General features: G+C 35.3%; 1 protein-coding gene across 8 annotated transcripts in view; it reads left to right on the plus strand.

Moving 5' to 3' along the window:
- The window catches only part of asap1b (ArfGAP with SH3 domain, ankyrin repeat and PH domain 1b), a 107,234-nt gene that overhangs the window by 56,325 nt on the left and 27,611 nt on the right, over positions 1 to 23,298 (plus strand). For 4 of the 8 annotated variants that reach the window (XM_089125781.1, XM_089125780.1, XM_089125783.1 and 1 more), the window contains 10 exons: positions 2,125 to 2,199; positions 4,216 to 4,265; positions 5,002 to 5,131; positions 7,845 to 7,930; positions 12,194 to 12,269; positions 13,128 to 13,214; positions 14,053 to 14,156; positions 14,255 to 14,324; positions 21,264 to 21,351; positions 21,587 to 21,635. In XM_089125781.1, the coding sequence (XP_088981907.1) occupies positions 2,125 to 2,199; positions 4,216 to 4,265; positions 5,002 to 5,131; positions 7,845 to 7,930; positions 12,194 to 12,269; positions 13,128 to 13,214; positions 14,053 to 14,156; positions 14,255 to 14,324; positions 21,264 to 21,351; positions 21,587 to 21,635 (815 nt within the window). The remainder of the gene's footprint in view (positions 1 to 2,124; positions 2,200 to 4,215; positions 4,266 to 5,001; positions 5,132 to 7,844; positions 7,931 to 12,193; positions 12,270 to 13,127; positions 13,215 to 14,052; positions 14,157 to 14,254; positions 14,325 to 21,263; positions 21,352 to 21,586; positions 21,636 to 23,298) is intronic. The other 4 variants (XM_089125784.1, XM_089125782.1, XM_039666921.2 and 1 more) reach the window with 1 other exon arrangement.

A 23,298-nucleotide genomic window follows, 5' to 3' on the forward strand; every position in this document is an offset into this window, starting at 1 on the left:
GGCATTGTGCTGTGTGGCTAATTGGTTTTTTCCTGCAACTGAGGCTTGAAATACACATTCAAACTTAAAATAGTTCAGCTTTCAATAACTTATCTATATGAAACAGAGTTAAACTGCAGAATGAATTCTTTTGGTGTTCTGCTATCTCATCTCTCTCTCTCAAAAGAGACACTTTGTTGTCTGGCTGCGGTGCTTTTAGACTGTTTTGGCACTAAGCTGAGGTATTTATCACTCTGAAACAAGGGCATCCATTTAGAGAATGAAGAATAGTGAGGAAGTGAATAGAAGTACTATGTTGTGGTTTATCTCCCGATCACAACAAACCTTATTTATGAAAGCTTCACGTTTGTATGAAATGATGAAGAACTTCAATGAAGACTGCTCTATGTTGGTTTGTTAACCAGCCTTTCTGTGGGGCAGTGTCTCTTTTAAATGGGTGTTCATTTGCCACTAGCATTATCATTTAATATAAATGATTTAATATAGTTTCATTTAATATAAATAAAATACTAAATTGTCATCCAAGCATATGGCAATATGTCAAAAAGTGTCCATAACTTCTCATATACGCAATATACAGAAGCAGTTTCAGCTTTTTTATATTTGACATCTAATTTTGCCAATAATAAACAAAACAACATTTTCCATTTCGAACAAAAGCACTAAACAGTTATCCATCTTTTATACTCTATATATCAGGGGTATTTGATTAAGTTCCAAGAAGTCTGGTCTCTATATTTCCTTCAGAAACAAGGTCAAGGCAGTTTTTTTTTTTTTTTTGAATCTTATACATGTAAAATATAAGTTTAATATTTAATGTAATATATTTTTAAATGATAAAATCTGGGCAGCAGATGTACTTTGTGAAAGGAAAAAAAAATAAAAAAATAAACAATCAAAATCCCGCCCGAAGAGCCAAAGCAGTGGCATCTAAGTAGTAATAAAAAATAATAATAATTAATAAAATTAATCAGTTTAGCTCAATTGGATATGAATATTGAAGAGTAAGACCAGATGTTTTATCAGGCTGTTATTATTATTATACCAATGAAGGGCACTGAAGGCCATGTGACAAGGAAGGCCATAAAAGACACTATACACTAATAATTTGATTTATTTATACCTATTATTACATTGTTTATTATGAAAGGCTCTTAATGTGCTGATTATTAATAATGCTTTATGTAGATGAAAAAAAAAATCTAGTCAAAAAACTTTTTTTTTTTTTTTTTTTTTTTTTTAATGGATGGAGTTACAGTATATTAGCCTTTATATGAAGGGAAAAGGCTGTTATTTTTATTTTTCTCTTTACCGTGTTTCTGGCTCTTTAGCCGGAGAGAGAAGCAAGGCGTACATCAGAAAAGAAAGGCCTAGAACGAAGCAGGTTTGGTTCTAGATAAAAATATCCATCAAATATACCATAAAACGATAAAACGTCTTAAAGCGTTTGGCCTTGTGGTGTGAACAGCCTCATTGTTTTGACACGCTTCACACTTTAAACCGTAGAAAAGTTCAAATAGTGCACTGTCATGATGTCTCGGTTGGAACCAAACCAGGGTCCGGAACTGCGGTCTGCTATTTGAAGATCCCTGCTTTATATTGTAATGTTTTACTCTCTGTTGAATGGTATTTGTTGAAAAACAGACAAAATGATGTATATTTATAATAGGGATTGTCATTAAGGTTGTCAGCCATAATATAAACAATTGTCATAAATCAATATCAGGCCTATTTCTTAGGGATGCACAATATATCAGTTATCTGCTTTCGATCGTCTTTCTTTCTTGGTCCTTAATCTATCATTATTATCATTATCTTAAGCTCTTATAAGACAGTGTAGTACGTCAGTGTGTCTCATCTTGTTACTTGAATCCAAACTATCGGGCCTCTTGGGTCTGAAACATTAATGTTGATTAATTTAAAAGATCTGTCCCGGAGTATCGGATGACAATGCTGTTCTGCTCATCCTGATACGGTTTCATCTCTCTCTCAACAGGCTCTTTGTGTGGATGGCTGTATTTGATCTGTTTTCTCTTATTTCTTCTGTGCTGTGCTTATGCTGTGCTAAGTGTCATGTATCGAATTAACGCAGTCTCTGCTCTGTTTCACCGTCTGTTCCTGCAGCTCCAGAATCTGAGTCATAATGTGATCTTCACTCTGGACTCTCTGTTGAAAGGCGACCTGAAAGGCGTGAAGGGGGTGAGAAATATTTATTTCAGACCATGTCTCATAGAACGTCAGACCTGCAGAGTCTAAATAGAAATGGAGATGCATAACAACTCTTCTCGTCCGCCAATTGCACTTGGATACCAACCCAGAAACATAAATAACATCTTAAAGGGTTAGTTCACCCAAAAATGAAAATTCTGTCAATATTTACTCACCCTCATGTTGTTCCAAACCACTATGTGTTTATTTGTTCTGCTGAACACAAAGGAAGATATTTGGAAGAATGTTTTAATCAAACAGATCTCATTCCCCATTGACTGCCATGGGGAATGAGATCTGTTTGATTAAAACATTCTTCCAAATATCTTCCTTTGTGTTCAGCAGAACAAATAAACGCATAGAGGTTCGGAACAACATGAGGGTGAGTAAATACTGACAGAATTTTCATTTTTGGGTGAACTAACCCTTTAAAAGATGTTGTAGACCTGTAAAAGCACCTGAGCTCTGTTCTAGTAAATAGTTGTATTACATCAAAAGTAGACTAGCCCACTGCAGTTCTTATGTAGTGAACTTAAAGGTTTTAAAGTGTCAAGCGATGAGAATACTTTTTGTGCGAAAAAACAAACCAAAATAACGACTTTATTCGACTATTTCTTTTCTTCCTTGGAGGCCTGAGACGAGAGTTCAAGAGATTTCCACGACGCGTGCGCGAGAACTGAACTGAAGTAGTTGAAGGAGATCGCAATTCTCGTGCACGCGTCATGGAAATCTCTTGAACTTTTGTCTCAGGCCTACAAGAAAGAAAAGGAATGGTCAAATAAAGTCGTTATTTTGGTTTGTTTTTTCGCATAAAAAGTATTCTCGTCGCTTGATAAACTTATACTTGTAACCAATTACTATACTTGTTGTCACATGGAATATTTAAAAATTTTCTTCATTGACTTAAATTTCATGTTTGGGTGAACATTTGTTCTAATAAAATATCGATGATATTTGTTTTCATGATAATCGAATGTAAAGAGTTTTATCTCTAAAAACTGTTTAGCGTATAACGCTAGTAATGGGGGCATTTAATACGTAAAAAGAAATAGCTAGTTTATACCCATAACAAGGCTCAAAATAGCCCCACACTAGCGCAGTAACATAATGAGGGTCCATACATGCAAACCGAAGCATTGAGAACTTTGTAAGAGTACAGACCGTTTAATAAGATATTTTATAAAGTCAGTCCACTTCGTGTATACAGACAGGAGCCATCTTGGAAAACAGTCACGACAAGTCAAATCACGAATGTCGTGCTGAGTGAGCTGAACTGTATGAAGTTCAGCGAACTTCTGAACTGTATGAACGGCGTTCGGGGATCGACTTATCGAGACTATTTTCAAAGATGGCTCCTGTCTGTATACACGAACTGAACAGTCTTTATAAAATATCTTCTTATTAAACGGTCTGTACTCTTACAATGTTCTCAATGCTTCATTTTGGCCCTCATTATGTTACTGTGTTAGTGTGGGGCTATTTTGAGCCTTGTTAGTGGTATAAACTAGTGATTTCTTTTTATTTGGTAAATGCCCCCATTACTAGCATTATACGCTAAACAGTTTTTAGAGATAAAACTCTTTACATTCGATTATCATGAAAACAAATCTCAGAGAACGATTGACTTGGTACCGATGTTTTATTAGACCAAAGGTTCATTTTGCGCCGGAGTTCTCCTTTAAGTGTAGCTATTTTTGATGCCTTGTCTATCAGAAGATCAGACATCTGTCTACTGCACCAGTAGCCAATCAGAACCCACTAATGGATCTGTCAGTTACCACAAGTAATTGAAATAGTCATATCTACTGTTAGTGCTTTAGATATTTATCAAAACAATTACGTAATGAGGCTGTTGTGGTCCTAATGTGCTGTTTACCTCAGTGCTGGAAAACACTTTGTTATGAAAATGACGCACTCTAGCTACTGCATTTGGCTCATTAGTTTTTTTTTGTTTTTTTTGTGTGTGTGTGTGTGTGTGTGTGTGGGTGTTTTTTCCCTTTTTTTCAGGACCTGAAAAAACCATTTGACAAGGCTTGGAAGGACTACGAAACAAAGTTGTAAGTTTGCTCAATGAATGTTAGCTAATAATTTTTTTCAATCCTGGGGACCCACCACTGTGTATTTATCTGAAACACTAGCTGTGTCTAGTGTTCTAGGTAGGACACATCATCTGTAGGATGACCAGAGCCGGACAGTAACAGAGTAAATTTACTTGAATAAAGTACTTAAGTACAATTTTGAGGGATCTGTACTTTACTCGAGTATCAATTTTGGGGAGTACTCATGACTTTACTCAAGTACATTTGAGAGGGAAATATTGTACCAGTGATTTGAGAGGGAAATATTGAACTAGTGATGTAAGCTGAAATATAATTAAATAATGGTGTGTATTTTAAAGAACATCTATCGTGTGTCATTGTGTAGAGAGTTGGCTCATGTGATTTATGTTTCGAACTTCCGTTAATGTTCAGTACACTGGAATGATTTTGCGATTGAGACAGCACTTAAAATGGCCGCCTCCCTGATCATTAAACTGGGGAACTGATTGAGACGCACCCAGGATCAGGATTGAAAACCACCGAGCTAGTGTGTCACATTTGTCCATTCAGACCGATTACTTTGTCTGTGGGCTGTTGCAATTATCAGTAATTTAACTGCATCATCAAAAAGCATGAGCGAGATCATTTTCTCCCCCGCAGGTGTGAGATTAATGTGAAATAAACACAGCACTCTAATTGCCAGCCAACTCAGATGAATTTGTGCTAAATATACACATTTATTTCGATCTTTCAGTACAAAAATCGAGAAGGAAAAACGTGAGCACGCCAAGCAGCACGGGATGATCCGAACAGAGATCACTGGTGCTGAGATCGCAGAGGAGATGGAGAAAGAACGGAGGCTCTTCCAACTACAGATGTGTGAGGTCTGTAGTGCACTCAACTTGTCCTTTTTTTTTAGCAGAAACATGCTATACATGCCATATCATATTTTCCACTAGTGCTCCCACAACCCCAAACACTTTTTACTGATAATGTACAGATCTGACTATACAGCAATTTTCATTAGCATGAGACCACAGGTTCTGTTAAAGGGATAGTTCACTTTGAAATTAATTTTTGATATGTTTTAGTTTACCTCAAGGGCATCCAAGATGTAGGTGTCTTTGTTTCCACAGTATTTTAAATTTTTATATTTTTAGGTCAAACTGTTCTTGTCTGTCAGTCATATAATGCAGGTCTATGGTCACCACCATGCACAGAGAATTAAACGGGATGTTTTAATATTAAACAGGATTTAATGACTTTATTGACCTAAAAATATCAAAATTGAAACTACTGCAGAAACAAAGACACCTACATCTTGGATGCCCTTGAGGTAAGCTAAAACATACCAAAAATTAATTTCAAAGTGAACTATCCCTTTAATAATATTAGCATTCATAAAACCATGGATGCAGCCAATCAGATGTCCCCCCCCCCCCCTTTTTTTGAATAAACACGGAAATGCAAATTTTCGAACTTAAATGGTTGTATTTCAAGAATGCTTTTGGAATGTAGACGCAAGATTGGTCTCGTTTTAAAGAAGACATTTGGCAGATTTTTGTAGAAGTGAAATAAATTAAGAAAATGAAACAGAAAAAAAAGTTATAGAACTTTGAGTTTATGGAAATGTACAATGAAAAAAAATATTATTCATATTTTATATAAAATACATATTTTCAAAACCTGGGCAACTCTAAAACTGCAGAAAAATCAAAGCCAAAAATCTAGCCACATTTAGGTTGATATCTCAAAAATGAGCTTTCAGAAAGATTTTGTTTCGGCGCAGTACAAAACTTTTTTACTAGGTCACAACCAGACTCCATTAATGTGTTTTGAGTGATCTGGTCCATCATTTCCACAATTTTCATACAATTTATGAAGTAGAGATCCTATTCAGAAGCAGTATGGGAAGTTTGACAGTTTTTGATATGAATTCAACCTTTAAGAAACACATACAAATAACACGTATGTGCGTTATAGCTCATTGCCACATCACAAATGGTGAATTTATTATTTTTTCTTTATATTTAAAACATTTTCAGACCTTTTTTTCTAACATACAGTAATTGAATGGATGCAATCTTTTGAACTCTTGGCATGAAAACAAACAGAGGTTTCTACCTTTTTTTCCATGATTTTTCATGTTCATCACTATTTCAAAATAAAGGTCTGAACATGCCTTAGGAGTATGAAAATATTCTTGTTGCAAATTGATAAATTATGGCTCCTCTGTAATTCATTTTGCGAATCAGTAACCAAATATGGAAACTAGAGATTGTAAGCTTTCAAATGATATATAGTTTGTCAATATTACTTAAGATTTTTTCTTAGATATTATTGTTTTAAAAATATAATGGCAAGCGTCCCACCTGTGGGACGGTTACAGTCAGGGATCTTTGACTGTTACCAGTTGCTGTATTAGTTGTCACATCACTAGCTGTTGTGTTTGGTTTTCCTAATATAAATCAGGAGTTTGTAATGCTGCCATTTTAGTGAAAATGGCCTGTTTATCTATCAGTTTAATGATTCCCTCAGCATTTGAGCAGATGACTCAGACTGCGATAGCTTGTTTTATGGATTCATAATTTCATTAGGGAGGATAGCTGTGGGTTATTTAACATGTTAATGAATTGGGTTTGTCATTTAGAATTGCATCTTGAATTCATTTAATTGTGCATCAAGGGTTTGTTGGGTTGCTTTTCAAAATGCTCCTGGACCAAATCACATAATACAATCTCTACTACTTATAAATTAAGCACTAATGTAAAAGAGGCATTTGCATAGTACTGAAAATCAATGACATAATTTATGATTGTCCTGACTTTTTCATAATTTTGAAGTCTTCTGTTTTTGGTTGTTTCTTGTTGTCCTTTCTTGGTGGTTACAAATGAAAATCCAAGTATGAAAGCAATAAATAATTCAAAATGCAGCGAGATGACTCATTCAGATACAGGAAGCATCAAAGGAAATAGCAAACTCATGACAACTTTAGCAAACACATACAGATCCCTACTACGTGCGTTATATATAACAAAGAGAAGCACACACTCTGATTTAATTAGGAAACTGTTTGTACTGTTGTATGACTCACATTGTGTATGGAATGACTGTGACTCAGAGGTTGTGCACAAATAAAATCACTCGCTCTAAAATGAGCAGAATGTGTGGCATTTCATCCCATGATACCAAACAGGATGGATTACGTTTCTGAGCATAGCCAAAAAATTGTTAGCTGGCATGACTTTGCAAAATGTTCTGGAATTTACCCTTCTGGGATAAACCGGATTACGAGGATGTTTAATTCATTTGTTTTGTGGGATTGGTTTGTCACTGTGTTCGTTTCAGATTTGTAAGATAAGAATTTTGTCCCTTTTTAGTTGCTACTGAAATACTGTAAGGAAATAAGACCGGTTATCCATAATCGTTCAATCAAATATTTACATCTCAATATGTGCCCTCAGAATGACGCTTGTAGATTTGTCATGTATTTCAAATAATATTTCAAATCACTTAAGCGTTCAAAATCCTTGAATATCTGTTGGTTCTACTTTTGGGATACTGAACTGTGTTATCAAATTCTGTCTGTTTCTGCAGTACCTTATCAAAGTGAATGAAATAAAGACCAAAAAAGGGGTTGACCTTCTTCAGAACTTGATCAAGTATTACTACGCGCAATGCAAGTAAGTGACATTTTTTGTGTGCAGATGTGTTTTTCCTTGACAGATATTTGCGATATCAGTATACTACAGGGGTTGGACAATGAAACTGATTTTGCATCCAAATACAACACCAATTCATCTTGGGAATGACAGATAGAAGTCCTTCACGGTGACCAGAGGGATTATGAGCCGTTCCTCTTCCAGAACAGTGTCCAGGTCACTATATGATGCTGGTGGACTCGCTCCTCCAAAACACCTCAATAATATTTTGATCTGGTGACTGTGCATGTTCAACGTCACTTTCATCTTCATCAAACCCTTCTGTCACAAGTCTTGCTATGTGTGTTGGTGCATGATCATGCTGATGCACGGTTTGAGCATCAGGTGCTCATGATCCTCCAGAAGGGTTTGGTAGTCCTCGGCAGTGTCGTGTCCATCAAATACAATCAGGATTGTCATGATATTGGAGCTCAAACCATCACTGATCCACCCGTGCTTCACTCTGAAGATTGGCCGCCAGGCATATAGATGTGAAACCTCCAACATTGGCCAGTGTTTCAGTTTCATTGTCCAACCCCTGTAAATAAGTAGTCCAAAAAATCCCTTAAAGGGATAGTTCACTTTGAAATTAATTTTTGATATGTTTTAGTTTACCTCAAGGGCATCCAAGATGTAGGTGTCTTTGTTTCCACAGTATTTTCAATTTTGGTATTTTTAGGTCAAACCGTTCTTGTCTGTCAGTCATATAATGCAGGTTTAGGGGGTCCACCTCAAAGAACATGCACAGAGAAGTCCAAATTAAACATGATTTAATGACTCGTAAATGTAAGTACACATTGATGGCCTAAGACACGAAACGAGCGGTTTGTGGGAGAAAACAAACAGTATTTATATAGTTTTTACCTCTTGTAATCACAGTCACGTCCAAGTGATCTAAAGGCAGGGGCGCTTCGGTCTGCGCAAGAGCCGGAAAGCGCCGGAAGTGATCTCTTGCGTGGTTGCGAAAAAAAAATCAACGTTGTCTGTTGATATATCGAAATCGTCTTCCATTGCAATTTCCGTTATATCTAAATATGTTTAGATCTTCACAGTAACATTTCCGAAATCTCTGTGTAAAAAATGAGTGACATACACGCGCGAGAGATTACTTCCGGTGCTTTCCGGCGCGCTTGCACAGAGAGAAGCGCCTCGCCCTCAGATCACTTGGACGTGACTGTGGTTACAAGAGGTAAAAACGATATAAATACTGTTCGTTTTCTCACACAAACCGCTCGTTTCGTGTCTTAGGCCATCAGTGTGTACTTACATTTACGAGTCATTAAATCATGTTTAATTTGGACTTCTCTCTGCATGCTCTTTGAGGTGGACCCGATAGACCTCCATTGCATGACTGACAGACAAGAACGGTTTGACCTAAAAATATCAAAATTGAAAATACTGTGGAAACAAAGACACCTACATCTTGGATGCCCTTGAAGTGAGCTAAAACATACCAAAAATTAATTTCAAAGTGAACTATCCCTTTAAGTCCATCCATCATACATTTAGTTTGTAGAACTGTCACAATAAATGTGTACGGGACATGTGAGGAAATTGTTAACCGAAAGTGTTATTGATCCATGTAGCCTTGCAAGTATCACTGACCTGAAGGTCTGGAAAAAAGTTATGATCTGAAAGAAAGAACTGAAAATGTTGCACCTTTTTTTTTCCCCCTCTCACTCTAAAGGTTAAGGTTATTCTGAGCTATTGTTGTATTTGACCTATAGATGCATCAGCAGAAACCTGTGAGAAACCTTTCCCTTGAACTTCAAGACTTTCATGGGTCATTATTAAGACGATGTTAATGTTTGCGATTAAGTAAATATTTTTATTCCTGTAAATTTTAATGCTGTTTTAACAGTTTCAATGTGTTTTATGCTTTATCAAAAGCAATAACGTCTCTAGTGGAGCACCCGTTTAGCAGTAAATTAAGGGAAATGACCTTTTAATAGACAATTAACTTTAAAAAAAAGGTTCTATTTTCTTTTAAAAGTAACCGACATGTGTCAAACAAAAACTTTTTTTTTTTGTTACACTTTATTTTTATGGTCCACTAAAGGCATTCTACTAACTATAAGTAACTTTGCAACTACATGTCAACAAACTCTCATTAGAGTATTAGTAGACTGTTAGGTTAGTGTTGGGTTAGGTATAAGGGTTAGTAGTTGCAAAGTTACTTTTAGTTAGTAGAATGTCTAAAGTGGACGTTAACTTAATCGCAATTTAAATGTTTTAATGAAGTTATAGTGAAGGCATTATCCATACTTTGCTTAGTTCTCTACACTTCTTTATTACTTTGATAAAATAACCCAAGGTCCCTTAAATGCAGAATCATGCTTAAATCTCATACATAAATATCAGATGGGTCTTTATAGCAGAACGTGTGGCCGCAGTGTCTGAACCAATGACTCATCCAATTTGACTCACACTCTTGGCAATTTGTTTGTGTTGGCACTATATTAGTCCCCTGCCAATATTTAAAATTGGACATTTCCACCACAGTTACTCAAAAACGGCATGTTTTTGCTTATTTCAAAGCTTTGGATGTTTCAAAGTTAGTTTCACTAATTAACTCCATCTCTCCTTGACGTTTGCAAGTTTCTGTGTTGTATAGACTGTGGAATTGTTTATAATTTCCCCTCACTATACAGTCATGGTCAAAATTAATGGCACCCCTGGTAAATATGATGAAAACAGGCTGTAAAAAAATAATTCTGCATTGTTTATCCTTTTGATCTTCCATTCAAAAAATTGGCAAAATTCTAACCTTTCATTGAAGCAAAAGAATTGAAAGTGGGGTTAAATCACACTATGAAATAAATGTTTTTCTCCAAAACACTCTGGCCATAATTGTTGGCACCCCTAGAATTTTTTATGAGAAAAATATCTCTGAAGTACATTCCCATTAATATTTAATTTTTTGGATTAGGAACATGAAATTGTCCAGCCATGACTTCTTGTTTCAAGGAGTTTAAATATGAGGAAGCACAAAGGTCAAATTCCCTGAATCATCCATCACAATGAATAAAACCAAAGAACATGGTTCTGATGTGCATCAAAAGATTGTTGAGCTTCACAAAATAGAAAGTGGATGTAAGAAAATAGCTAAAGAATTGAAAATCCCCATTTTGACCATCAGGGCAATAATTAAGAAGTTATAATCAACTAAAGATGTTATGATTCTGCCAGGAAGAGGACGTGTGTCTATTTTGCCTTAATGGACGGTGAGGATGAAAGTTTGAGTGTCTAAAGACTCTTCAAGGATCACAGATGGAGAATTGCAGAGATTAGTTGAGTCTTGGGGTCAGAAAACCTAAAAAAAAAAAAAAAAATGCTCCTCGCTCCTCCAAAAACAAACTCCAGCATATTCAGGTGTCAGACACGACTGGATCTTCAAACGGCACAGGGTTCTGTGGTCAGATGAAACTAAAAAAGGGGCTTTTTGGCAGCAAACCCAGCAGATGTGTTTGGTGCAAACAGGGATGAAGAGTACCTCATGCCTACGGTTAAATATAATGCTGGATCTTATATGTTGTGGGCCTATTTATTTGCTGGAGGTCCTGGACATCTTGTTCAGATACATGGTATTATGGATTCTATCAAATACAAAGAGATAAAAAATAAAAACCTGACGCCTTCTGCTAGAAATCTTATAATGGGCCGTGGTTGGATCTTCCATCAGGACAACGATCCAAAACAAAAATCAAAATCAACACAAAAATTAGTTACGGAGCACAAAATGAAGCTTCTGCCATGACCGTCCCAGACCCTGACCTGATGAGTGGAGTGAACTAAAGAGATGAAGCACCAACATGGATCTGGGAATCTGCAGGATCTGGAGAGAGTCTGTATGGAGGAATGGTCTCTGATCTCTGGTCAGGTGTTCTCCAAACTCATCAGGCATTATAGGGGGAGACTCAGATCTGTTATCTTGGCAAAAGGAGGTTGCAAAAAGTTTTTAGTAACAGAGTGGCAATAATTATGGCCCGAGTGTTTTGGAGAAAAACATTTATTTCATAGTGTGATTTTACTTCAATGAAAGGTTAGAATTTTGCCAATTTTTGAATGGAAGATCAAAAGGATAAACAATGCAGAATTATTTTTTACAGCCAGTTTTCGTCATATTTACCAGGGGTGCCATTGATTTTGACCATGACTGTATTGCCAGAATATTGTCTTTAATGATTGCTGGTTGCAATATAAAAAAAAATGTATTAATTGTGGTGTTGTTGTTTTTTTTATCAGCTTTTTCCAAGATGGCTTGAAGACAGCAGATAAGCTGAAGCAGTATATTGAGAAATTAGCAGCTGATCTTTACAACGTATGTACCTCACATTACTTTATCCTAAATCTATTTGATTGGGTAAAAAACATTTAGCTTGGTTTGTTATGGATGGAATCTGGCAATACAATATCTGGGTCACATTGTGATATTTGTTTTAAATGTGTAGTAATATAAAACTATATTGCAATCGTATACTCGCTTGTTTCTCTTATTGTGTTGTGCACAATTATATATATATATATATATATATATATATATATTTAGAGCTGTGCAAACAATTAATCGCATCCAAAATAAAAGTTTGTGCTTATATTATAAATTTCTGTGTGCTGTGTATAATTATTTTGTATATATAAATACACACACATGCATGTATATATTTTAATAAAATGTGTTATTCATATAAAAAATATTTATATATAATATAGATTATGTTTTTCTATATATACAGTATTTACGTGCAAATATTTCTTAAATATATACATGTATGCATATGTGTGTGTGTATGTGTATATATATATATATATACACACACAAAATAATTATACACAGCACACACACACACACACACACACACATACACACTATGTAAATATAAACTTTTATTTTTTGATGCGATTAATCACAATTAATATTTGCACACATATATATATTCCTAAGATTGTTGCTTAAATAAAAATAATTGTGCATTGACTAATATTTTTATCTTGCTGGACTTTATAATTAAAAATATAATAATAATATAATAAAAATTGATTCTCGGCATGAGAATAATAAAACTGGATTATGAAGTAAAATAATTCAGTACTTTACAATATCATTGTTTTTCCTGCAACCATAATGGCGTGTGGGTACGTGTGTAACAAGTTCTTTTTTTTCTTTTGTGTGATTTAGATAAAACAAACACAAGATGAAGAGAAAAAACAGCTCACTGCACTAAGGGATCTCATTAAATCCTCTCTACAGCTGGAACAAAAGGAGGTAGGTGTATGGTGTTGTGTGGTGTGCCTCAGGGCTCTATCTTAGGACCAATGCAAATTCTCAATTAATCGCTCAAACTAGTTTGTGAAAGCCAACCAAGTGACTTGTTTGGGATTAAACAGTTTCAATAGTGATGATTACATTTACATATGGTTTTCCAGAGTATATATACTTCATATTTAGAATAATCTATGTTCGGTGGCATGAAACTATATGATGGATTGAATCTGTGAGTCGAATATATAACCCTCCCTAATGCTCGACCTGTACAGGGTAGAGTGTGAGAGGGAGTACCCAGTGCTGTACCATGCTGGTAGCCAGTATGAAATGGGGCTTGCTGGTAACCAGTGTTGTGCCCCACTGGTTGCTCGGAGAAGTGGTGCTGACTCTGATCATGTTTCAGTAAATAAATGACTATTAATAGGTAGTTAGCTTGTTGTTAACACATTGTCATGATAGCAAATGTGCATGTAATTACGGTTTACATGTCATAGGAGCAGCTGATTTGTTAGTTAGCATTACTTTAGTGTATTTACGTTTCAATAGTACCGACACATGCTTTTCACACCCTCTCCTGTTTCTCTCTCAACCGCTTCCTGTGTGGATTGAAGTCTAGAAGAGTAAGTGTTCAGCATGTACAGCATGATGTGTGTTTGTGACGGAGATCATTGTGTGCGTGGTTGATAAAGCTGATGTTTTTAAAAGGTTGCAAATCTGGTGAAAAACATTTAAGATCTGTTCACATCTTTTACAAAAATGCAGTTTATACAGAATCCGTTTGGATTGGTGTCTACATATAGCTATTTAAAGCACGTGTGTGTGTGTGTTTGTACTCGAGCAGGACTCTCAGAGCAAGCAGGGTGGCTACAGTATGCACCAGCTGCAGGGAAACAAAGAGTTTGGCTGTGAGAAGAAAGGCTATCTAATGAAGAAGAGTGATGGGTACACACACACACACCCTCAATTATAAGAGCTTTTTGGTCGATATGAGCTCCTGCTGTCTGCTATAAGTAGTGTTAAGAATTATAATTGTGTTGTAGGTTGAGGAAGGTGTGGCAGAGGAGGAAGTGCTCAGTTAAAGGAGGGATTCTCACCATCTCTCATGCCACTGTGAGTAACTCAGACACATGTGATTTACTCTGTTCACTATAAACCATGTCATCCTATAATCAGCCTATTAAACAGAGGTCAAACATTTATAGTGGAAAGACTTCATCAGATTTCTGAACTTTTGTTGAATGTTTCCATAACAACCCAGATATCTTTAACAGCCCACTGGGAAAAGGAGTTTTGACCACTTTATCAAATGTGTTACCATTTTCATTCACTTTATGTTAAATGTGGTGTGCTAAGCCTTTTACTGTCTTGGACACAGCAGCAGTTGCATTATCAAAATTTTGCACAACCTAACACATTTTGCTTTTGGCTCAATTAATTAAAAAATAATTAGGTTAGATGAATTTTTTTACGTACACATCTCTGCTACAAATGAACACTTAAAGTTTTTTTTCTAGGACCTACCATTTTCGTACAGTTGCACTGAAAGTGACAGACGTGCAAATGTCTCAACTTACCCCATATGCGGGGTTAATTGTAACAAACAGAGGGGTTAGTTGTAACACTTGTGTGTAACACACATATTTCAGTACTATTTTATTTGTATAGTTTGATATAGGGTTGCCGCGGTGAGGAAAATTTCCCACCGGTTAATCGACGTGTGACAACACCGGTAATCCCGGTGTCACCGTGGAGGGCAGGGCGGGGGGGTTAAATAGCTTTTAAATGCGTGCGCGTTATACTTTCACTTTCGAAATAAGCGTCAATTGCTTGAAGGGACAAAAAAAACCAACTCGCTGATAATAAAACTTTTATTTATAGACTTTTATTAGCATAACGAACGAATAAAAATAACCCCATGCATAGGCTGAAAAAAGTGAAAATCGGCAAAATGTGGGCCCAAACAAATAAGAACCATAAAACGTTTATTAACGAATAAGAAAATAAAATAGGCCTAAATAAATTACACAAAGTTTAAATGAGATAAAACCAATTAAAAAGAGACGAATATAAAATAAAAACTTCAAAACGGACCTTAGCCTACATAAATGACATACTTTCACTTTCGAAATAAGCGTCAATTGCAATTCAGCGTCAATTGCTGGAATGAAAAAAAAAAAAAAAAAAAAAAAAAAAACAACTCGCTGACAATAAACTTTTATTTAGACAGCACTTTTATTAGAATAATAAACGAATAAAATATAGACAGAACTTTTATTAGCATAACGAACGAATAAAAATAACCCCATGCATAGGCTGAAAAAAGTGAAAATCGGCAAACTGTGGGCCCAAAAAAAAATAAAACGTTTATTAACGAATAAGAAAACAAAATAGGCCTAAATAAATTAAACAAAGTTTAAATACGATAAAACCAAATAAAAAGAGACGAATATAAAATAAAAACTTAAAAAGCCTAGCATACATAAATGACAGCACTCTAAAAAAAGTAAAACACTATAAATTGGCATTTATTAACATTAATATATGAAGAGCTCTTTTCCAAAACGCGTTAAACGACATTTTTAAAAAAAATGAGTTTGTCGTGTCATTCTGCTGCGGACAGAACCCTTTCACTGCTCTATCAACGTTTCATGCCGAATCGCTATATTTCCTTGTTTAAAATGTACTGCAAGATACAGTTTCTTTCCAAACCACGATAAGCGCCAGCCCTGTTTTTAGCCTAAACACGATAAATCCTCAAATTCAATGAGCGCTCTACACAATCCAGCACGGCGGCACTCTGAACAGAGGTTTATTATGTTCATTCATTCCTCAAAATGAGTCCTAGTTTTCTAGTCGACTAGTAGTAGATCATTTAAGCCATTTTTATTATCAGTAATCACATATATTGATTTAATTAAATGGGAGAGAAACCATATGAGCGTTTTTAATTGCATATTCCGCATCTCAACGTATGCATAAAGCTTGCCACAAAGAACCGGCAAAAGTAATGATTATGCATGAAACATTTGAATTGTTTATTAATAAACTAGTGTTTTCTGTCAGTGTCAGCAACAAAGATAAAGTTGATGATGCTTACTCGCCATCTTCGCAGTGAACGCGCATAGAGAAACGCATACTTCGAATTAGCCTACATACGCAGAGAGTTGCCAATTTATTTTAGTTTTTAATTGTTTTGTTTAAAAGTAGATATTTAAAGCTTTCTGTAGCTTAGTTCTCAGGCCTGTGTGAGGCAAGCACCGCGGTGTTTCGGTTCATAATATGAGACGCGCTCCGGTTCACCTGCGCGCCTCTGTGTCCTGATCATATTGTCTGATATTTACTTCTAATGTATTAATCCAGTCAATTTGTCGATGAAACATTTATTAAAATGAAGATACAATTTATATGAAACGAAATTTACAAGCTTTCTACAAAACAAAACTTAATAAGTGGTCAAAATCATGTCTGACGCACTCCAAATATTTTCCGATATTGGGCAGCTTTTGAATTTTGATCCTATCTTACTCATCTCATGCGGTTCCCTTTTCATAGCCTACTCAACATAGATGAAATAATAAAAATAAGTAATGTAATATTATTAAAAACAAATGTGAAATGTTTATTTTGTTTTTTTGTTAACTTATATTTAAGCGTCATGCTGCTCCGCTTTGCTCACATGTTATGTAGCCTGTGTGTGTGTGTGCATGTGCTGGAGGGGTGCCCATCCCTTTTTTGAATATCGTTATCATATATTGATCATTTTTAATAATTCGTTTTTTTCATGCATATGTTGAAATTGGTATTAATAATTTGTTTTTTTCATGCATATGTTGAAATTGGTACTATTTGTTTGAGGTTTATTTCGATTTATAGCGTTTTGGAAAAAAATAAAATTAACTTTTAAATTATCATTAACAATATTGTTGTTTGATTTAATAATTATTGTTCAAAATGTTCAGACTGAACCAATAAAACATTTAAACAGGATAATTTGAATATTCACAAAATGTGTGGGTCTAGGTAAAAAATGTAGTTTTCCTGAAAACTATTGAAATAGATTTATAGCGTTTTGGAAAAGAGCTCTTCATATATTGGCCAAAATATTGCCAAACAGGCGCTTTTGTATTGCGTTTTGACACCAAATCTTCCGCCATTATCTTGCTTTTCTGTAATTTGACTCGTTCTCGTCTCCACACGTGCTAAATGGAATCCTGATGCTTGCTGATCTGTGACGTGACGGCACGCGTTGCGCAATTCATTTTTAATTATAATGCTCTCTTCAGAACTAAATAATTGAAAATTATTATTTTTAATTAATTCAAATAAATATTTTAGCAAAAACGAATACTTTAAAAAAAAAAGTCAAGACATCGCGGTGTCACGGTGGGAAAGTGATGTCACCGGTGATGGGGCTTAAAACCGGTAACACCGTCAACACCGTCTATCGCGGCAAGCCTAGTTTGATATTGTTTGTGCATCTGTATAGGTAGATATCCATACATCCATCCCTCATCCAATCATCCTTTTGTTATGGATCAATATCATGGATAGAGATATAGAAAAGGGCTGCATAGTTTTGCAATAAATAATAATAAATAAAATCATAAAATATTGTAATTGCAATTAAATTAGATTTGTGTGTGGCAGCTGCATGTACAATTATTATTATTAATAATAATACAAATGAGCTGAAAATAATAATTTTAAGGGTTTATTGCATTAAAATTAAAAACAGGCCATATTTTTAATAAGTAAACAAGTGATCAATGCATAGTAAACTACATTTTAAACATTTTAAATTCCAACATTGTTTGTGAAAGTCCAACAAAGTTAAATGTATAAATGTATACTCAAACCTGAAAAGTTGTGTGGCTCCCTGTTTTCATTTGATTATCATTGTACACTTGGCGGCTTGTTTGTAACACTGTGTTACAACTAACCCTGCTGTGTATTACATATTTTAAGCCTAGCTAACAATTGCTAGGAATTGCTGACATGTTTCAAAATGGTGATTGTTTGAGCCAAGAAGACAGTGATTAAGGCAATATAAAGTTAGATTTGGAAACGTATACACCCAACTCAGAAACCGAAAAAAAAACCCTATGATGAAACAATTTACTTTCATGGTGTCAAAACACTCTTTGTCCAGTATCTTCACGAAATATTATCAAAACTTTCTGCAAATTCGCGGGAGACCGTCTTCTGGCAGCAAGATAAAAATATCGTAAACACAACCTGTGTGCCCCGCGCTTCCCTACATTTCTCAGACAATAAAAGTGCATTGTCAGTAGTGTAGTAATACATGAAGCACAGGTCACACAGAAGTCACTTTCGAACCAAGAAGCAAATTTGCGTTACCAAAACTGTGGGGGGAACTTTTTCGCCTTTACATGAAACTCCCTTTTGCAGGGATTCCTATTGAAATGAGTGCATTTTTGCCTTCAAAATTTTCCAGAGTAACTGTAAATATGACCACAATTTCACTGAACAAGCAGCATTCTCAGTCTAAGGTCATGCTCTCAAACTTCGCGTCGTACTGTATGTCATCAATTTTCTTTTCTCACATGATTTTTATTCACTCATGATGCGATGCCCTGTGTCTCACATTTCATAATCAAATCAAGACATGTGCATTACAGTCTGTCTGTACTGGACTCGGCCATTGTCATGTAACACCAGTGGTGGAAAGAGTACTGAAAAAAAACATACTCAAATAAAAGTACCATTACATTCCAAAAAATGTAGTGTGAGTAGAGTAAAAAGTACTTGTCCAAAAAACTACTTGAGTAAGAGTAAAAAAGTAGCTTATTTAAAAGTACTCAAGAGTAGTGAGTAGTGAGTACTGAGGTGCAGATTCTACCCCTTATAATAAACACTGTGCACTACAATTTATAAATTAAAAAAAAAAATGCACATCCTGGAATTCACATTATATTTTGTTCTTTGTAAGAAAGATTGAAGAATATCTATTATCCATCTTTTTAAAATGCATCAAATCAGTACACTCATCACCATTTAAATCATATTATTTGGGGGAAAAAGCATTTAAAATTAGGCGAAAAGCCACTGGGCCTGAGCATGTTATTGTTGCACATAAAATATCAATATTCATAACTGTGCAAATAATTCAAAAACCTTTAGAAACTCATATGATAGTTCAGCATCACACACCAAGAGATGGGTTAAATAAAATAAAAAAAATACCCAATTTCTCTCCATAATGGTACCAATGTTAGTGTTTTGATAAATGAGAATCACTAATATTATCATATTACCTCAACTAATGCACTGAAAAAGGCTAAGATAGTGAGCTAACGCTAATTACACACTTTTATTCCATGCTATTAAATATGTTACAATTTAAACGTAAATGCATTGTTCTAGAAGGGTGGCATCATCCCTTACATTTTACACGGCTACATTTACTCGCATTGTAATGCTGATAATATAATTTGTAAGGAAAACTGTGCATTAAATAGGGAAGTTATATCCAGGAAACTTTTACAAAAGAAACAAATACACTTTGTCTCTGAAGTCTCGGCGAAACTGTTTTATCAGCAGCATCCACACACAAAAAAAGTTCAGCATGAAAAATGTTTTTGCGCAAGTGCACTTGCCAAATGAATATAATGGATCAATAAAAAACGCTGTTTATTATCGAGCTGTGCTAATTTCTTATTAAGTAATGCAGTTCAAGTTAATGACATGGTGCACTGATTCTGAATCTGGCGGCATGGCGAGCGCGAGACGTGACGTGCACAGATCGTGACGCGCGTCAATCCTGTGATTGTGAAGTAATGGGAGCGGGAATTCACCGCATTATGAACCGGTCTCGCAATTCCCCCAACCTCAGACCAAACGTTAGGCCATGTAGACAGGCCAGCCTATATAAATATCACATTAAGCAGAAATGTGAAATATACCTTAGCATATTAGAGGCAGACGCTGATATCTGGATTGAATCGATGCGTGATGAATGCACATCCACAGCAGTCACGAGTAACAGCAGTAGGCGGTAAGTTTTCTATGCTTAATTTGAATTGATGACAGTCACGAGACCTATTACTCGATCCAATCACGTTGATGGATAAAAATAAAATTAAAACAAGCGTGTAACGAGTAACGGCCACAAACAGAAGGAAAATAGCGGAGAAAAAGTACCGATACATCACTTAAAATGTACTCAAGTAAAAGTAAAATTACACAATTTTAAACTTACTCAAAAAAGTAAAATTTCTGAAAAAAACTACTTAATTACAGTAACGTGAGTATTTGTAATTCGTTACTTTACACCCCTGTGTAACATATATGCGTTGCGTTTTTTTTTTCAACACTTTTGATCAGTCAATAGCCAGTATGCACAACTCTGTGCGATTGAGCCTGTATTAGGTTTCCCATAATGACAAACCTTAAAGGGATACTTCATTTTTTTTAGAAATAGGCTCATTTTACAACTCCCCCAGAGTTAAACAGTTGGGTTTTTACCATTTTCGAATCCATTCAGCCGATTTTCTGATATTTAGAAGAATATCAGTAACCAGACAGTTTCTGGTCTCATTGACTTAACTAGTACTATGGAAGTCAATGAGACCAGAAACGGTCTGGTTACTGATATTCTTCTAAATATCAGAAAATCGGCTGAATGGATTCGAAAATGGTAAAACCCAACTGTTTAACTCTGGGGGAGAAGTAAAATGAGCCTATTTTCAAAAAAAGTGGAGAATCCCTTTAAAAGTTATGTCCAAGTACTTTTTTTTTTTAATCTATGCACTTAGTATATGTGGTACGAGATGCTGCGAAACATGAGATTTCCTAATCTAGCACATAAAATACAAAAAATAATAAAAAAATAGTGCTGATGGTGTGCAGAAACACTTTCTATACTGAATGTACCCCAGACAGACTGACAAACACTTGCTTGTAAAACTTCTTTAGGCTGTAGACCCGAAGTAGCTTGTGAGTTAAACCTTTTTGATGCTGTTTGGACGTTATAGCAGGAATATGAAGTAGTGAAACATGCATTTCTCCTTTTGTCACTTTTTGTTTCAGTCAAACAGGCAGCCTGTCAAACTCAACCTGCTCACATGTCAGGTCAAGCCCAGCGGTGAGGACAGAAAGTGCTTCGACCTCATTTCCCGTGAGTCAAGAAGAGATTCTTGTGGGAAACCACGAGTGATTTGGCAGCTTACGATAATGTGTTTGTTTACTTTACCATACCGAATCTTGAAAGAAAATCGCCAAACTCACTTTTAATTGTACCAGTGTAATTGTACCATTATTGTGAATTATGGCTCTAATACTATCTTCTGGTGTTTAATCAGTGGAAGCCACTTCATGCAAACAGCTCATATTTTACTTGTCATATGTTTCAGATAACCGCACATATCACTTCCAGGCTGAAGATGAGCAGGAATTTCTGATGTAAGATTTTTTTGTGTGTGTGTGTGGGGGGGGGATTTTCAACATTTTGCATTTCAAGTATGCAAACCCTCTAATCTAACTTCTCTGTGAATGCAGTGATGTCTAAGAAATGGTTTATATGCCGATTATGGTGTTTTATCCTCTGCAATTTAACAGTTATAGCAATCTGCCTGAAACTGAATGCCTCTTTCTTTTTGTTATGACTAATTTTGACTACTTTTATGGCAAATATGGCAAGTAATTGTTGTAAGTTTATTACGGTGATTTAACGCTCACCTTAATATTTTACTTGATGGGTATTGTGCGGTGAGAAGTCTGTCAAGTGGCGTTTGCATGTCTGAAGTTGCCACTTACTCATTGGGGTCACTGACACCACAATGACTTTTTCCCAGACTCCTTTAGATGCATAACATTCTCACGAAAAGCAAAACATGCACCATCTCATAACGTCTCTGAGTATTTTTAACTGCTGGCTTTGCTTCATACCCACACTGCTGTGAAACTCCCTCATGGAGCCATTATAGGACTCTTAAAAGGCATTGATCAGAATGAGGCCCTATAACCCCTTTATATGTCAGTTCTGCAGGCATTTCACCTCAGCTTTGACTGGAATCTTTATCTTTTTTAACCCTTTTATTATGTTTGATTTCTTGTTACAACTTTTATGGAGCCAGTCAAATTGACCCACATTGCATTCAATACAATTTCCCAAAAATCACACTATGAAAAACAACAAAAAATCTCTTACAAACAGTAAACTTTTTGATAGAAATACTTTTCACATATTTCAAAAAATAAATATCAGAACTTATGATTTATAAAAAAAAAAATATCATTTTTTTTAAAAAAAAGTCACTTGACTGATACTATTATTTGTATCATTACTGAAAAATTGTGGGTCTAAAAAAAAGTATTTTTCAGGACTAAAAAGTGTGGAAAAGCTAATTTTTGCTATCACAGGGTAGTTAAAAAATAAAAATCTATATATATATATATATATATATATATATATATATATATATATATATATTGGGTCCGTACAGGCACCGCAAAAATTGACCCGCAAACATCAAAATCATAATAGAAACTGTACACTTTACAGTAACACTTAACACATCAGTGTTATTCTCACGTTGCATGCATGTTCTTGACACTAAATAAGAAAGTCACTATATGTCAAGACAAAAAAAAAAAAAATTTATATTGTATTTCAGACTGGGTCAATCAAAATGGGTCAGTTTGACCAGCAACATAATACAAAAGTTAAAAGCCAGAAGCCGGTCTTTTCATTTAGCTAACGAGGGGTCATGGTGTGCTTTTGTGCACCGTAATATCGCCCCATCTTTTGTACAACAGCTTATTTAGGAATGAATGGCAAGCGGACAAACATAGGAACGGAAAGGAAAGGGTCTGAAAGAACGGCTTAAATGTTGGTTTAGGACTTGGCTGTTGTTTTCTGAGGCGAAAACAACAGCCAAGTGGTGGTTAGCACACTGGTTTGCACGGTGGTATTTCGGCATCATTGTGGCAGAGCATTTTAAGACCCTGCTTGTTTACAGCAGCTACTATGTACAATCACCACGCAATCAAATTGGATACAATTTATTTACCTAATACGTTTCTGGTTGCATGTTATTCAAAGAAAAAAGTTTATTTGGTTGTC

Source organism: Pimephales promelas, chromosome 22 (genome assembly GCF_988280905.1).
Source record: "Pimephales promelas chromosome 22, fPimPro1.hap1.1, whole genome shotgun sequence".
In the NCBI taxonomy this organism is placed as follows: Eukaryota; Metazoa; Chordata; class Actinopteri; order Cypriniformes; family Leuciscidae; genus Pimephales; species Pimephales promelas.